This window comes from Uranotaenia lowii, chromosome 3 (assembly GCF_029784155.1).
Source record: "Uranotaenia lowii strain MFRU-FL chromosome 3, ASM2978415v1, whole genome shotgun sequence".
In the NCBI taxonomy this organism is placed as follows: domain Eukaryota; kingdom Metazoa; phylum Arthropoda; class Insecta; order Diptera; family Culicidae; genus Uranotaenia; species Uranotaenia lowii.
The window spans coordinates 69,113,403-69,130,633 of record NC_073693.1 but is presented as its reverse complement, the minus strand read 5'-3'; the positions used below and the strand labels follow the sequence as shown (position 1 = coordinate 69,130,633).

At 29.8% G+C, this 17,231-nt stretch overlaps 1 protein-coding gene across 1 annotated transcript in view; it reads left to right on the top strand.

Moving 5' to 3' along the window:
• Positions 1–17,231, top strand: part of LOC129752269 (zwei Ig domain protein zig-8-like) — a 359,099-nt gene that overhangs the window by 307,929 nt on the left and 33,939 nt on the right. The window contains exons 7-8 of the mRNA XM_055748056.1: positions 4,778–4,883; positions 9,927–10,024. Coding sequence (XP_055604031.1) covers positions 4,778–4,883; positions 9,927–10,024 — 204 coding nt within the window. The remainder of the gene's footprint in view (positions 1–4,777; positions 4,884–9,926; positions 10,025–17,231) is intronic.

The window sequence follows — 17,231 nt, the reverse complement described above, 5'->3', positions numbered from 1 at the left end:
ATTACTAATGTTTATTGATTGATTGATGAAATAAAAAAGTAATAAAGACCAAATTTATCACGATTTTTCATTGAATCAATGGAAATAGTATCACAGAAAATCATCACATAGTTCTTTGGAAAAATCACAGAAATTCAGTTTTTTTCCGAAAAAACACAGAACATTTTTTGTCAACCTTATCTGCGAAACGATTTGGTTTTGCATTAAAAAATATCTAAGGTTTAATTTAGTTTGACTCTTCTTTTAAAAATTCGTTAGTTATGAAAACTTATAAATTGGAAACTTCTATAACTTTGCAGAAGTCAAATATACTTTCATTCTTGCAGATATTTCCTAAATAATTTAAAAAAAATATATTGAAAATCTTTTGACTGGTTGGGTAATGAATAAATTCATTTTAGGCGATTTCAGACACGAAACATCTTAAAATTATTTTTATTTCTTTGTCCAAAGTTTCGGCATGTATCATTCCATTTTCAAGGAGTTGAAATTTCTTGTTTTTATTGTCCAGAAAGTATTTTTAATCTACCAATCTGTCTTATCGGAAAATGTAAGCCCAGTTATTATGGATCTTGTTGAGATGCATGTATCACTTTGAAAAGTTTTGAAAAGCAAAAACGAATAAAACATATAATATTCACTACTTGAGATTTTGTTTCCCACCAAACCAGTACTGATTTTTGTTTTAAAGAAGATTCAAAAAACTTTGAGGACAATTGAAACGAGAAATTTCAACTCTTTGAAAAAAGCATAATGAATGCCGAAACGTAGTATAAAGAAATAAAAATCGGTTTTAGATTTGCCTTGGCTGAATTCGCCGAAAATCATTTTATTGATTATAAAATATTTGCAAATTCATTCATTCAATTCATATTAAGGTTTAGCGCATCCTAATTTTATGAAATAAGCTTTAAAATTTATTGCACCTCGGAAGAATGTTAATTTTGTGGTTTTAGTTAATTTTTCAATACATTTTTCAATAAGCTGTTGAGAATTCAGAAAAACAAGAAATACAGAATTTTAACTCCCTCTCCAACCGTTCACACACCCTTGTATGTAAAAATTGTAGATGAAAAAAATATTAATTTCAAACCTAGCATACAATTGTTTATTAAATTTTAAACATTCATTGAATTTATGTTTGGTTATAATTTGTTTGCTGCTGATGATAATTTGTGATAACTTTTTGTAGCTTTTCTGGTGGAGAAAAAAATGGTCTGAGAGACAGGTGCTTCCAAACAAAGAAAGATTTCTGACTGAAAAATTTCCCCAGTTTATCAAGGAAATTACTGTGAAATTTTGCAAAACCAAATCTCTCCGGCTAAAGTAAATCAATTTTAAATATTTTTTCAGGGAATTGTGGTTCAGTTATTATACTGTTGTTGTTTTATTTTTTTTTTTTTTTGAAAGAATAATATTAATGTTGATTTTTTTTATTTTATTCTTCGACAAAACTTTTGCGATATTTTTGATTTTTTTAAATTTAAAAAGTTTTTTTTAAGATGTACAGTGTAAAGTAGGACCGTACGAAGAACCGCTTCATCAAAGTGGTTATGCTGATTTTTTTTTCTATGATGTTTTTGCTGAAACATTGTTCAAATTAAAGAAAAATCAAATAGAAACTTTCTGAAATACTCTTCGATCATTCGTTTTTAAGTTTTTTTACATAAACTTTTTGTATAGAAAAAAAAACTTTTGAAAATACATCCTTAAATTTAAAAAATTGTTATTTAGGTTTTTATGAGAAATCCTTTAGTAATAAACAAGAAACATATTTTCATCGATGATTGAATTCCTTGAATTTGCTAAAATACTCATGAAATTTGCTTATTTGATTTCCACATATAATAATTTTTTAAGCATGCCTTCATTTAAAAAAAACTTATTTTATGCTCAAACTAAATAAGCTTTATCTATCAACACACTCTTGATCAAATTATAAGATTTTCACCATCAATGAAAATACAGTTTGTCGAACAAAACTCAGAAATGAGATAAAACTTTATATTTTATTTGTGATTTTTAACTGAATGCAGCAAAGCAAACTGACTTTGGTTAAAAATTTGAAATTCTTGAATATAACGTTAACTTAAAATTTAAAAGCTGAGATTGCTTGCAATTTGAGTTCTTCAACGAAAAAATCACCTTGGTAATTTTATCTTGATTAGCCATCTGAATCTGAATTAGAATCACAAATTTTCCAAACTAGAATTTGAAATACGATTAAGGAAGTGGAACTTATTTCAGAGCCCTCAATCGAGATTGTTTAATTTTGAATCTGTTTTTTAATGATCAAACTGGATTCACTATTCCAATAATTATATTTTTATCCGAGTCGCGAATCTGAATTAAAATATGAATTGCAAATGATACATCTGATTCTGAGTTTTCAACATCTTAGCTTAGATGTTTTAGAAATGGGACAGTGACGGATGCGTGTATCTCAAAAACCATTCGTTGGATCAAAATATTTTCTTTGAAGAAAATGAAGGTAATCTTATGGTTATTTATGTAAAAAAAAATATCGTTTTTTGAAACTAAAATTTCTAATTTATTCTTGGTATTTCCCATCAGCTGGCGCACACTTTTTTCAGTCATTATATAGATCAGTTTTTCAAACTTATACTTCGTCTAATCTGTGTTTAAGGTGATTAGATCCTCTTCCTTCATTTATTTTTCTCTTACATCGTCAATAACTCAAAAAAGCGTATATTTTAAATTTCGACAAATATAGGTCTGATAGAACTTTTCACAGGCAGCAAAATGCTGTCAAAATGTTGAATGTCCGATAACATGTAAACGAGCTATTAGCAAAAGAAAGTGTCTCATTTCTAAGAGAACTAAACTTTTGATCGTCATTTTTAATCGGAATTGGAAAACAAAAACTATTAAAAATGCAAGTGAGCTTCAAAACCCATGGACAAAATTACGAATGAAATGCAGATCGGAATATGAATTTCGATTTTAAAACATATTTTCAAATCTTTTTTTTTACGATAATTTGAACCAATAATCAAGAATCCTAAACTGGAATCAGAATCTGAAATATATTATTTTATTAGATATATTATTTTTAGTTTTGGTGTTAGGGAGCTAGAACCTCTAAAACAGGCATGTCAAACCCGTTTAGGAGTGCGGGCCGCATTAAAAAAATTCTATGACGTAGAGGGCCGCACCCAAAATCAGTAAAATCGGTACATTCAGCTTTAGTTTTTTTGCAGTAATATTTTACATAAAAATCAATGGTGTTTTTTTGTGACAATTCAAGACCGGGCTACGCGGGCCGCATTGACCTAAGCCGCGGGCCGCATGTGGCCCGCGAACCCCCAGTTTGACATGCCTGCTCTAAAATAAGTTGAAGCTTTTCATTAAACATTTGACATTCAAAATTGATTTTTATTGATAGGTATATGACAAATTAGTCTAAAAACTGTTTGGCATCAATTCCTTACTTAATCGTCAAAATTTAATACAGAATTTGAAATGTTGCGAGTAGTGTTGGAAACTTAGATAGAAAATAGAAAATAGAAAAAAATTAAATTTATAATACCTTAAACAGAAATCTATGATCTTTCTAGCGCAACTGCCAAAAAAAGCTTAAAGTTTTAATAAACGAATAAAATCAAAGAGTTTTCGATTAGCAAGCATGATTTTAAACTACAGTATGCTTTTTTGGCATTGTTGTTATTTTTTCCAATGAATTTAAGTCTTCTCTTTAAAGATTGATTTAATATTTTTATTTATGTTGCAATATCTTATGTAGTCGTTAATTCTTCAAAAAATTCCATCCATCAAAAGACGAATGTGTCGAATGAAATTATAAATTTTCTACACTATTAGCAACTTTGAATCAGATCTCTAGAATTAATATTAAATCTTATTGTCTTTTTTCAGGCTTTTGAAATGGAATTATTAAATTGTTTGAAAACGAAAACGAAGACGTTTTGCAATGCGGAATTTTTCAGATTTGACAAACTGTTTATTTCAAAAAGCTCATATCCAAATTAAAATTTCTGATAGATGAAAGAACTTTTATACCAGTGCGACACCATTGAATATGTTATTGAACTTGCAACTAAACGAAGGTTGTCAAGAAATTTTCCGCCCGTGTCTGGGCCAGAAAAATCCGGGCAATTGTATTCTAAAACCTGGTAAAATCCAGGCATTTGATTCCCAAATTTACGTCCAATAATCTGGGCAATTTCCGAGCACTTTTTGTGTTGTTTGAAAATACAATTGAAAAAAAAAACCTACCGTGATTGTTTTTTTTTGAATACTTGCTAGAAAAAAATTGTTTTATTTAAATAAAAAAAATATGTTAAAATATATTTAAATAAAGAAAAATATTTAAATAAAAAATTTTTACAACACAAATTGTTTTTTTTTTCGTTTGATTTGCCAAATAAAGTGAATAAATCCGGGCAAAATCAGGACATTTTCAATGAAATTCGGGCAACCGGGCCGAGCTGGGCTGTCCCAAATTTTGTATTTAATATCCGGCAAATGGCAAGCTTTAAAATTTTGTGAATGTTTTTGAAATTTATGAAAAATGAAGGTTATTTTATCAATTGAAAATCATACTAGTTTTACATTCATAACTTGAAAATTAATCCAAAAAAACCCTCTATAGACTATCTGGTAAATTGTTCTGATATATGTACCAATATTTGGATCACTCAGCAAAAGTCAAATGTAAATGAAGACATTACCTGAGACAAAATCAATCAATGGCCTAGAATCCTGAATTCATTTGCCTTCTTCTTCCATCTTCCCGCAGGAAACACCCTGATAGAATCGACAACCCAGGAGAACAGCATCCATTCGGGCGGCGACAACCAGCGAATTACCGTCGAAACGGATTGGACGGACGGGTTAACGTCCAGGTGGGTATTCCCCCGTTTTTAGCGTCACAGCTTATTAAATACTTTTGCAGTCACTTTATTCCCGCACAATTCCGCCATGATAAGTTAAAGCAAAGTCTTCATCGAGAGTCCCTCCCAGTTGTTTTTTTATTTAGCTCGTTATTCATCGGTGTGGTGGCACATAAACCATCGTCGTCGTCGTCGTCTTCGCGGAGGAGATCTTCTTTCATCAACTCCTCGATTCAACAAATCGTTGACTGACTGAGTTTTCCCCGGTCTAGCTAGAGTAGGTAGTGGTGAAACTTGTTATAAATGGACGCTGCGGGCGGTTAAAAGTTTCTCCATCTCGAGTCGAGTCGAGTTCCAAGAGCACAACCCGGTCCAGCGCAACAAAACTATATGATGCTCATTTCTGGATGGATTGAATGAGCCGGTGGCATTGGCTGACTTGCTGGCTGGCTGGCTGGCTGGCTGGTGTCTAATGAAAGCTGAATGAACATTATTATTTTATTAATTTTCCGAGCATCGCATGAATCTGTGGCTCAAAACAGCGCTCGAAGTTACTCTTGCGGATTGGTGCTTGGGGAACAACGTTGTGCTAATATGATGCCAACAATGGCACAAATGCTTTCTGGCGAAACTTGAATGAATGGATGGATCAAAGCAAAACTGAAACGAGTTTAATGGTTACTCAGATTTGTGATCGTATTATTCTGTAAACGTTATTAGTCGTGTACTATTTCAGATCAATACCGTTTTAAAAAAATTTCCGAACGTTTTCTCGATTTTTTAAATCTAAAAGGTTCATTTTAAATGCGATTGTGAGAAAGCTCAGTCCATGTCCATGAGATCGAGCCTAAGAGCAAACATCGAACATAGTTGTACCGGATAGGTTTAAACTGTAAGCAAACTGCATCGTTGATACAAAGACACGAAAAACGAAAAAATGTGAAAAAAACGGCTACAATCGAAACAAAAATTTCTTGCGAAAAATTTTGTTTTTAGCACGAGTCATACATTTATCCAACGAGGCAAAAGACATTTTAAAGGTTTGTTTCGTGTTTCGATTATACTCGTTTTACAATCTTCATGACATTCGCGACTTATATCAACGTTGCAGTTGGTGGAGAGTCATTGAAAAACATATCCGGCTAAATTATGTTCGATGTTTCTTTTTGGTTCAAGCTCGCGGTCATCGGCTCAGGAGGCAACTAACTTGCCCACTGAGCTACGTCACAAGTCAACTTTAAAGGTGATTTTTAAAATTAAAAAAAAAATGATTTGTTGATATTTGATGCCCTTATTGTAACCAGTACAGATTGCCCGGTTTTCTCCTAACTTGCAGGGAGTTTATAAGAGAAAAATAGGAAAAGTCTGGTCCGGTCTGGTCGCACAGTGGTTAAAAATTAAAAAAAGTTGGCAAAAAAAATATTAAAAAGCTTTTTTAAAGATTCTACGTAAACAGTTTTTAAAATGAAGAAACTTACATTTTTCAATTTAAGCCATTTTGTTTTTTATAATTGCCTAAGGAGTTTTGAGCCTAATACTGAAAAACTGGGAAATTTTCAATTAAATATTTTTTTGTTAAAATTAAGCAAGGATTTCGAAAATTCTTCCGAAAGTTTCTTTTTTGCTTCCGAAAAATGAACATAGTAAATTTAAATGTTTTATTATCAAAGTTAAAGTTTTTATTTAAGTGAAACTATACTCACCTTTGATATGGACCTTTTTTCATCTCTACTTCCTGAATAAGGTTAAAATCTTTCACATCAGAGTATACCAGGAGATCATAGTTTACACTTTTTTAAATTTTAAGTTGCCAATCCAAAAATGTTTTAAGTTAAAAAAAAACTTATTTTTATTAGTATTATGAAGTTGTCGTTCGAGTTTAATTTATTGAAGAAGAATAAAATGTCCGGAAAAATATTTAACTTTATCATAATCTTCCTTGAAAATAGGAGACTAGAATCCTATAAATATTTAATGTTTTTACTGGCTTGGAAATTCGATTTTTTTCAGCTTTTTGTGGATTAGAAGCACTGTGACGAAAAAGCCCGAATGTTGTCTAGATTAATCCTCAATTTAGTCAGAATCTTAACCAAAAACTCGAATTAATTTCACATAATTTTTAACTTTTGTGTCAAACCACACTTTCCATTAAAATGAATTTGCAAGCATTTTTTTAAAATTGTTAAGTTGAAATTGAATGCCGTTATTGTGCGTCGATGAATTTATTTCACGTTTTCTCCGATTTTTTATGTGAAATACCTGGATTTTGTAGAATTTGCTCGGAAATTGCCCAGTTTTTAAGATGAAAATATTGAAATCCAATGCTCGGGCTTGGCCAGGATTTTTTTGTAAAATGCCAGGAAAAATCCAGTCTTTTTAACAAAAAAAACGTTGCAAAATCCGGACATAGGGTTTCTAAACATCAATCTCAAAAACCGAGTAATCTCCGGGCATAAAGGTTACATTAATTCAAAATACATTCGTGAAACAGGTATTTTAATCAGTTAACTTTTTGAAACGATAAATTTTTATACAAAAGAGAATATCTTGAGCATAAATCAGTCAAACTATCCGGAACTTTGAGCGTTTTTGAGTACATTCCTAAGTTTTAAATGGACATTCATGATGTATAAATCGAAGTGAGACATAAAACAATAATTTTCTAAAATGACATTTTTTCAAAGGGGTAAAGAAGGACAAACCAGAACGCGTCCTATTTTTTATGAGTACATAGTCCCTTTAAAAATATTTAAAAGTGTTTAAAAGCCCTTTGTCATTTTTTAAATTTTTGTCATTTTTGTCATTTTTGTCATTTTTGTCATTTTTGTCATTTTTGTCATTTTTGTCATTTTTGTCATTTTTGTCATTTTTGTAATTTTTGTAATTTTTGTCATTTTTGTCATTTTTGTCATTTTTGTTATTTTTGTTATTTTTGTCATTTTTGTCATTTTTGTCATTTTTGTCATTTTTGTCATTATTGTCACTTTTGGCATTTTTGTCATTTTTGTAATTTTTGTCATTTTTGTCATTTTTGTCATTTTTGTCATTTTTGTCATTTTTGTCATTTTTGTCATTTTTGTCATTTTTGTCATTTTTGTCATTTTTGTCATTTTTGTCATTTTTGTCATTTTTGTCATTTTTGTCATTTTTGTCATTTTTGTCATTTTTGTCATTTTTGTCATTTTTGTCATTTTTGTCATTTTTGTCATTTTTGTCATTTTTGTCATTTTTGTCATTTTTGTCATTTTTGTCATTTTGTCATTTTTGTCATTTTTGTCATTTTTGTCATTTTTGTCATTTTTGTCATTTTTGTCATTTTTGTCATTTTTGTAATTTTTGTAATTTTTGTCATTTTTGTCATTTTTGTCATTTTTGTCATTTTTGTAATTTTTGTTATTTTTGTAATTTTTGTCATTTTTGTCATTTTTGTCATTTTTGTCATTTTTGTCATTTTTGTCATTTTTGTCATTTTTGTTATTTTTGTTATTTTTGTCATTTTTGTCATTTTTGTCATTTTTGTCATTTTTGTCATTTTTGTCATTTTTGTCATTTTTGTCATTTTTGTCATTATTGTCACTTTTGGCATTTTTGTCATTTTTGTCATTTTTGTCATTTTTGTCATTTTTGTCATTTTTGTCATTTTTGTCATTTTTGTCTTTTTGTCATTTTTGTCATTTTTGTCATTTTTGTCATTTTTGTCGTTTTTGTCATTTTTGTCATTTTTGTCATTTTTGTCATTTTTGTCATTTTTGTCATTTTTGTCATTTTTTCATTTTTGTCATTTTTGTCATTTTTGTCATTTTTGTCATTTTTGTCATTTTTGTCATTTTTGTCATTTTTGTCATTTTTGTCATTTTTGTCATTTTTGTCATTTTTGTCATTTTTGTCATTTTTGTCATTTTTGTCATTTTTGTCATTTTTGTCATTTTTGTCATTTTTGTCATTTTTGTCATTTTTGTCATTTTTGTCATTTTTGTCATTTTTGTCATTTTTGTCATTTTTGTCATTTTTGTCATTTTTGTCATTTTTGTCATTTTTGTCATTTTTGTCATTTTTGTCATTTTTGTCATTTTTGTCATTTTTGTCATTTTTGTCATTTTTGTCATTTTTGTCATTTTTGTAATTTTTGTCATTTTTGTCATTTTTGTCATTTTTGTCATTTTTGTCATTTTTGCCATTTTTGTCATTTTTGTCATTTTTGTCATTTTTGTCATTTTTGTCATTTTTGTCATTTTTGTCATTTTTGTCATTTTTGTCATTTTTGTCATTTTTGTCATTTTTGTCATTTTTGTAATTTTTGTCATTTTTGTAATTTTTGTCATTTTTGTCATTTTTGTCATTTTTGTCATTTTTGTCATTTTTGTCATTTTTGTCATTTTTGTTATTTTTGTCATTTTTGTCATTTTTGTCATTTTTGTCATTTTTGTCATTTTTGTCATTTTTGTCATTTTTGTCATTTTTGTCATTTTTGTCATTTTTGTCATTTTTTCATTTTTGTCATTTTTGTCATTTTTTCATTTTTGTCATTTTTGTCATTTTTTTTAAAACCCCTTGAAAACCTTTGGAATACTAGAAAATAACTAAAATTGTGGTTATTTATTCAAGAATCAGCTCTTGAATGTAAACAGTAAGCACATATTTCTTAAAGTTTAATTTGTAAGAGCTACAAAAAACATCGAACCCTAAGACTAAATTATCACTGCGGTTTTGTGTGTGGTCCCAAATAATTCACTGAATAACCATACTTTCTTGTATAACGTTCTGAATCTTTCTTTCTTTCTTTTCTCTTCCCATACAATTCACACCAATGGCTGCCATGGAACCTGCTACAACGAACGAATCTCACCGAAAAACCCATCGAACCGTACTCTCGAATGCAATTGTGTCTCCGAATTCCGGTCCAAACGGATAATAATAATAATAACCCCCAACACCTCTCCTCGTGGGCCACCTGCTGTGGGACAAATCCCGTCCCTGGATTCTCACATCCGCCCACTTCTGCCATGCCATTTCCGGCGTTCGGTTCCGTTCGTTTCGACTCACACCGTTATGCAGATTAAAGATAAAACGGGCGGTCCAGAGCGATACCGGAAACTACACTTGTGTGCCAACGATGGCCAAATCATCCAGTGTGTATGCACATGTAATTAGTGGTAAGTTACTACTGCACTTGGGTTTGGATTTTAATTAACAGCTCCCCACCTCAAGCAGTATTTATCGACGATGGTTCAGCATTTTGGGGTGCGGTTGCCAAGTTCGTTTGCCTTCAGGAAACCTTCCTTAGACCGAAGTCTTAAGCGGAAATTAAGCTCTTTTGTCTCGACTTTCGGTTCGGGTACAGAATTGTACTAGTTTTGGTGCTTGTGTTGGTGAACTTTTATAGGCTCCTTTCCCCTGTCGAAAAACTGGAACGATGAAGTTGCTATCGCAAAAGGAAGTTCTTGCCTTAATTAAGGCACGAACGAGTTTCTTCCATTTATTTATCGTAGAAAATATTCCTGGCCGAATCAACAGAACTTGGCCATTAGAATTTGGACTTGTTTTGCTATGGAAAACAATTTTTTTTGTATGCACTCCTTGGAATAATTGATAATAGTTAGAAGAAAAAACACTATCTAATAGATTCAAAGATAGCAATATCGGTGAGGGATTAAATTCTTAAACAAAGAGCATTGAATGACTGTTATGAAAATTATAGAAAAATATATCTGATTAGGGGTTTAAAAAAAAAGGTTTTTGTAGTCCTAACTTTGAAAAAAAGTTAATAAAGAATTCCAAGGAATTCATAATAAAATTGGAAACCTTTGATTTGTTTTCAAGGATTCACAAAAAAAATTATAAGTTTTCTTAATTTGTAATTGCTTTTTATGACGAATTTATAAAAATAATAAAATACGACTTCAGAGTCTCATTAAATCCCCGATTCCTGAGAAGTTAGTTAAAAGAACAAGGTTGGGAATACTGATTATTAGTTCGTGATGTTTTTGGTTGACGGTTAATCCTTAGAAAGATTTTTAAGATACAGATTTCGTAGTTTCTATTCGAGGGAATCCATATTTTCACAAAGTTTTGAGCCATTTCTATCACAGAATCTGTGTCACACAACACAGAGTTTCTTTAATAATCACAGATTAAAAAAAAATGTTTTAACGTGTTTCCAATAAAAATTTCGGATTTTTAATTTTGATTGTAAAATTTGATGAGATAAGTAAGTAATATTATATGACTGTTCTCAAGTAAAATGTAAAAAAAAACTCAAATTTCCATGACTTATTTGTGAGTTCTGGAGAATTTCTGGAGGAATATTTTAGTGGGTATTTGATGAATACAGAGACCCTGGTCAGCCGTTAATTGGATTCTGGATATTTTCTTACATATCTGTGGAAATTATCTTAAGTCAATGTTTTGAAGTGTCCTTGGACCGACTCTAGAGGGCTGTTAAGAGGACTATGAAGAAGTCTTGGAGAGACTCTGTATTCTTTCTGAGAAGACTATATAAATATATAACATTCATCTTGATTTAATAAGCTTCCTTGGAGTCTTGTGATCCTCCAGAAAAGGGTATAAATGATTCCCAAGAAGACTATGAATTGTGTTTGAGAGGGCTCAGGAGACTTTCTGAAAAAACTTCTAAAATATCCAGAGAGTAACTCAGGAAAATTACTGACTGTATTGCTTTGAAGACATCCTGGATTACTTCTGAAGGGGACTTGGGACTTTGAAGATTCCGAGAAGATTCTGAACTGTTTTTTGGGAGATTCAAAGAACATGCAGAGTGTAATCTGAAGAATTCTTGAGGTTCATATGAAGAATCAGGCCCGTGCGAAGGATCTGACCATGAGGCAAGGTTGCCGAAATCACAGAAAAATCTATAACTTCACAGAATTTTGAGCCAATTTTCATCACAGAATCTGTATCACAGAACACAGAATTTTTGAAATATTCACAGATTTCACAGAATTTTAAAATTTTTGACTTCTTCTCAAATTTAAATTGTTTATGTGAACATAAATTTTGGATAATTATCTTTGATTTGGAAATATTTGACAATATTTTTAATGTTAATTGATTTTTCTCAAGTAAAATGTAAAAAAGACGAAATTTGAAACATTTTTTGGATAAAATCTATGAAAAACACGTCACAGAAAACAGTCACAGAATTTTTGGGTAAAATCATAGAAAGTCAGATTTTTTTTTCGTCAAAACACAGAATTTTTACCATGAGGAGGTTGGAGGGTGGGTTTCAAAATTAAAATTTAGCTAGAAATAACAACAATACCAAAAATGCACAGTAAAGAATTACTTATGAACATCACACAACCTTGATAAATTTTACTGATACGATTCCATATTCTCCATATTGCTCCATATTTTATCTGAAAATCCCTGAAAACAAATACGAATTGAAATTTCAAATTACACCAGAGTTCAAAGTTGCGGACATAACAATAACTAAAAGAAACTAAATCCGAGTTCTAAAATTATTTTCAGATCAGGTGATAGATAAATCATGAATTTAAAATTTGAAGAAATATTTACCAATGTTTGAATTGTGAATTCAAAATTTAAAAAAAAAATCATTTGGAGCATGAGCGAGTTTTTTCAAATTACAAAGTTGATGATGAAATTGATTTTGATACAAAGAAGAAACTCAGTTTAATTTGAAGTGTGTCAGTGATCAAAATCAGAGCTGAAATCACTTTTTCCATAAATTTGTTCCAGTAAGCAAAATCAAATTCTAAAAAAGTTATTTTTTTAAATTCACCATTACAACTATATAAATTATGGAAACAACATGTTCAATTTATTATTAAAATCTTGAACAAATTTCTTCTGTTTCAACTGTGCATAAATTTTCAAAGTTTTCATAGATAATAAAAATTATTAACGATTTTATAAAGATTTTATAAAGTTCTAAGATTTTATTAATCAAACAATAATAAAGTGCAGGTTTTATATTTAAGATTTTTTTTTTATTTATGCGATCAAAACGAAATTGTTTGTGCCATGGCCATAGGAACGGGGAAGTTGAAGACCCCCCCCCCCATGAAGGTCCAAAAATGCCAAGTGATTTTTTTTTGCTAAACATAAAATATGAGATTTCCAATTGAATTTTGATGAACAACTAAAATGATTCAAGAGTAACAATAGAGACAAATCTCAACTCCAAAACCTTGAAATCTCATTCCAGGATCACAATTCTATAACAGTTTTATTAAAAATTTCTCATTAGTCGATTGTAGTTGAGTCCCAAATATTGAATCCCAATAAAGTTAGACTAAGCTTACCAGATTGCCGGATTTTTACCAGATTTTCTCACTCTATTTGCAAATTCAACCGAAAATTTCAGTTGAGTCACACAGACAATATGCCTTTTTTTTGCAAAGTTTTAAGATAAAATTGCCTAATATGTTTGTATCTAGTTTTTTGTTCTTGATTATAAGTTTGGATCAGTTTAAATATTTAAAATTCAATGTATTTTTAAAATTTGGATCTGAAAGTTTATGAGTCCAGAATTGAAAAATGTGAAATAATATCAGCATTCACAATACGATTTTAATTTTCAAGTTTAATTACGAATTAATTATTTAAAAAAATCATATGGAAAACCACAAATTCAGAAACAAATAAGAGACTTCTGGTTAAGAGTTCTGTCACAAATTTGCCTTTTGGTTTCAAATTCATAGGATTTCTTAAATAGACTTTAGTTTCAGGTTTTGAATTAAGGATCAAAATGCAGATTTTAGACTTGGAACAAAAATTCAAGACTCGCATTTGATTTAGCTCAAATTAAAGTTTTATAATCAATATAAAAATATCAATATTATGATTTTGAGAGGCATTCAAAATGAAGGAATTTAATAAATTTGAATTTCAAATTTAAATTGAATTTCAATTTTAAATTCCATCAATGTTATTTCAGAAGCACAAACCTGGTGAAAACCACATATTAGAAAAAAAATACCTTGATTCATTTCAAAGAATTGGTTTTTTGAAAAACCTAGATTTTTATTTTGGAAACTTTTATCACAGGATTTAAATTGTCAAACATTAAACAATAAATGATAATTTTTTAACTTCTTTTTCATCCTCAAGTAAAAATTCAGCTCGAAATTTTTTTTAAACATTTTTTACGTATATTGCAAATTCTTCAAAATAAAACGTTTTAACTTAAATCTTAAATTTAAATCGAGTTTACAAGAGTTCAACTTTAATTAAACTTTATTTAAACCGTAACACTATTTTTATATTTTTTTTCAGAATATTTGATACATTTTAACCCATGCTTTAAAATGGTTGTGCTAGTGGTTTTAAAGTATTAGTTTTCTAAAGTTCTTGTTTCTAGTTTTTCTAAATGAAGCGTTCAAAATCCTTTTTTTGTTTCGATTATGGTCGTGTCTACATCATTGTGTCTCTCGCGACATTCAACAACGATGCAGTAAGCACACCAGTCATCGAAAAACTTTTCTGAATTAACTGTGTTCGATGTTAACTCTTGGGCTCGAACTCACGGACATCAGTTCAGGAGGCAACTGAATTACCATCTGAGCTATATCACAAGTCCCCATATTTTTTAAAGCTTTGTGAAATAAAATTAGTAACAGCTAGGACATATTTTCAAAAAATAAATCAATCATAATGCAAAATAACTTTACCCTGAATAATTTGTACTTTTTACAGATACTGTTTTTTCACTTGTGCATTATGTAGGTATGCATTTTTCTAGCAAAAATGGTTCAGAAAAAAATTGTCATCAAACCCCTTCCCCCCATGAGCCGGTTCTTCCTACGGTCCTGGTTTGTGCAAGTTTTATAAAAATAATCAAGAAAGGTATTTTATAAACCTAAAATACAATTTTTTACCTGCTGACGAGTTTTGATGGAAAAAATTGTTTTTAGTTTTTTTTTCTTCATTTTTGTTGAGTTATTTCTGGGTTTTGACCAAATTTTCCCGGATTTTTGATCGACTTTTTTGAAATCAACTGCCCGGATTTTGCCATGTTTTCTGATAAAACAGCCCGGAAACGTGCTTAAAAATTCTGGCAACCTTAGGTTAGGGTCATATAGACCTAAATTAGTGTTTCGGATATTATGTATATCAAAACTTCTTAAAAGTTATTTAAAAGCTGTAAAGTTTTGAAATATTTTAAATGTTTGTCTTAAAATGCTTTTTGAAAAAATATTGGTCATGTTTTTTTTCGTCTACAGAAACAAACCTTAAAGTGAAAAAGTACCTTAAAAATTTGTGTTTTGCAACAAAAAAACTCATTTTTCTGAATTCAAAGGTATTAAAAAACTTTTGATTGATATGGTTTATGATAAAATAAGAGCTTAAAGCTTAGTTCTTTTAGAAATGGGACAGTTACGAATGCGTGTATCTCAAAAACCATTCGTTTGATCGAAATACTTTCCATGAAGAAAATGAAGGTAATGTTATGATATTTGATGAAAAAATTTGAAAAAAATTATTTATCGTTTTTTGTTAGAGAAATTTCTACTTTACTCTTGGTATCTCCCATTGGCCGGCGCACACTTTTTTCAGTCATGGTATTGATCAGTTTTTCCAACTTATACTTCGTCAAATCTATATTCTAGGTGGTTTCACCCTTTTTCTTCAATTTCTGATACTTTTTGGTTCAATACTTCTCTTTTAAAAGAAACTCAAAGCATTTTAGTGGATACAGTTGTTTCGAAATGAATAAAATTTGATTATTTTTGACCAAAGTTTTGAACGTTTTTAATGGAAAAATCTTGCAATATCTGACAAAAACGAAGTAAAACCATCATAAGATTGAACTTGAAGTACAATTGGTTAATATAAATCGTAGGTTGTGGATGGTACATACAAGATTACTCTTTTTAGGCTTTTAAAAACAGCGAAAATCAATGTTTTGTTTTAAAAATTTTTGTTTTTTAATTTCGCAGGAGCAGAATTTTGATAAATCGTTATAATTTTATACAAAATAACCAGCAAATACATACTTTAATATACTCGGGATCTTGCAACGAGCAGACATGGTATAGGATTCAAACGCTGGAATTTGTTTAAAATAGGGTATTCCATAAGTTTTGTCGTTCATCAGAAATCATCTGTCCCATAGCCTCGGTACCGGCTTTACAGCTTACAAGCTCTGAAACTAACAAGAAATGGTTGTTTGAGGTTGGGTTTCAATGAGTCGTCACTAGGCAACACTTTTAGCTTATCGAAGAAAATTGTTTTGGACATTTCAGCGATCTACCCTAAGTTTTTCGCTTATTCAAAATTAAAAATGCTGGTACGAAACTTGACTTCCCTGATGACCCTTAACCGTAGTTGCCGATCATGTGCTTCACTCCAATGCTTGATTTGAACTTTGTGGACATTATTGACAGTGTTTGCACACTTATCCACCACAAATCTCAGTAATTCTTCGAATAATAAACGATTTTGTCAGCTAACAATTTGATAATGACGAATTTTAAAGGGAACTGTGCAAAATTATTTTTTTCTTTTTCTCTTGCATTGCACATATCTCAAAAACGCATAAGTTTTAAATTTTGAAAAAAATAGGTCGAATAGTACTTTTTACAGGCAACAAAATGCTTTAAAAATTTTGAATATTCGATAACTAGTAAACGAGCTATAAGCAAATGAAAGTGTCCCATTTCTAAAAGAACTAAGCTTTATAATAAAAAATAGCTTTGTTTCAAAGACCACAGCTGGTTATTTGATAAGTTTATGAATAGTTTTTGAACAATTATTTTATAACTATAACATCATGAGAATCATGGAATTTAATTAAAAAAAATGGTTTTCCGTTCATTTACACTAATTTCTAATCAAAAGTGATGTATTTATTTTTAAGTTACCTTTAATTTTATTTCCGATCAAATTTAATCATTAGAAATGAAAAACGACCCTTTGATTAACTTAAGTACATGAAAGCTGCATTCCATTTTATGTTGAAATAAAGCATGGCGTACTCTGGAAATCTATCATTTTGTGTTTTTCATGGTGATAAATGTGATAAAAATCGTAAAAAGGGAATATTATTTATTCATTGATTTTGATGATTTTTTTTTAAATAAAAAAATATTTATACGACCCGGTTTTTTTTAAGCTGATTATGCAGATAAAAAAACAAAAGGAATATGAAAGTCGCGGATTTTTCAGTTCTTCTTAAATTTTCATGTTGGAAACCAAAATTAGAAGCCAATGTTGGAAACCAGCAAATTTTATTTCTTTAAATGAATCTTTAAATCAGTTGAAATTTAACAGACATAATGAAATTACAATTTTCGAACTGCGATGGTCACAATTTTGGTTCAAAAACCGTCATTTTTTGCGGTTTTGTTTTTCGGCACAATTTTCACACACCAC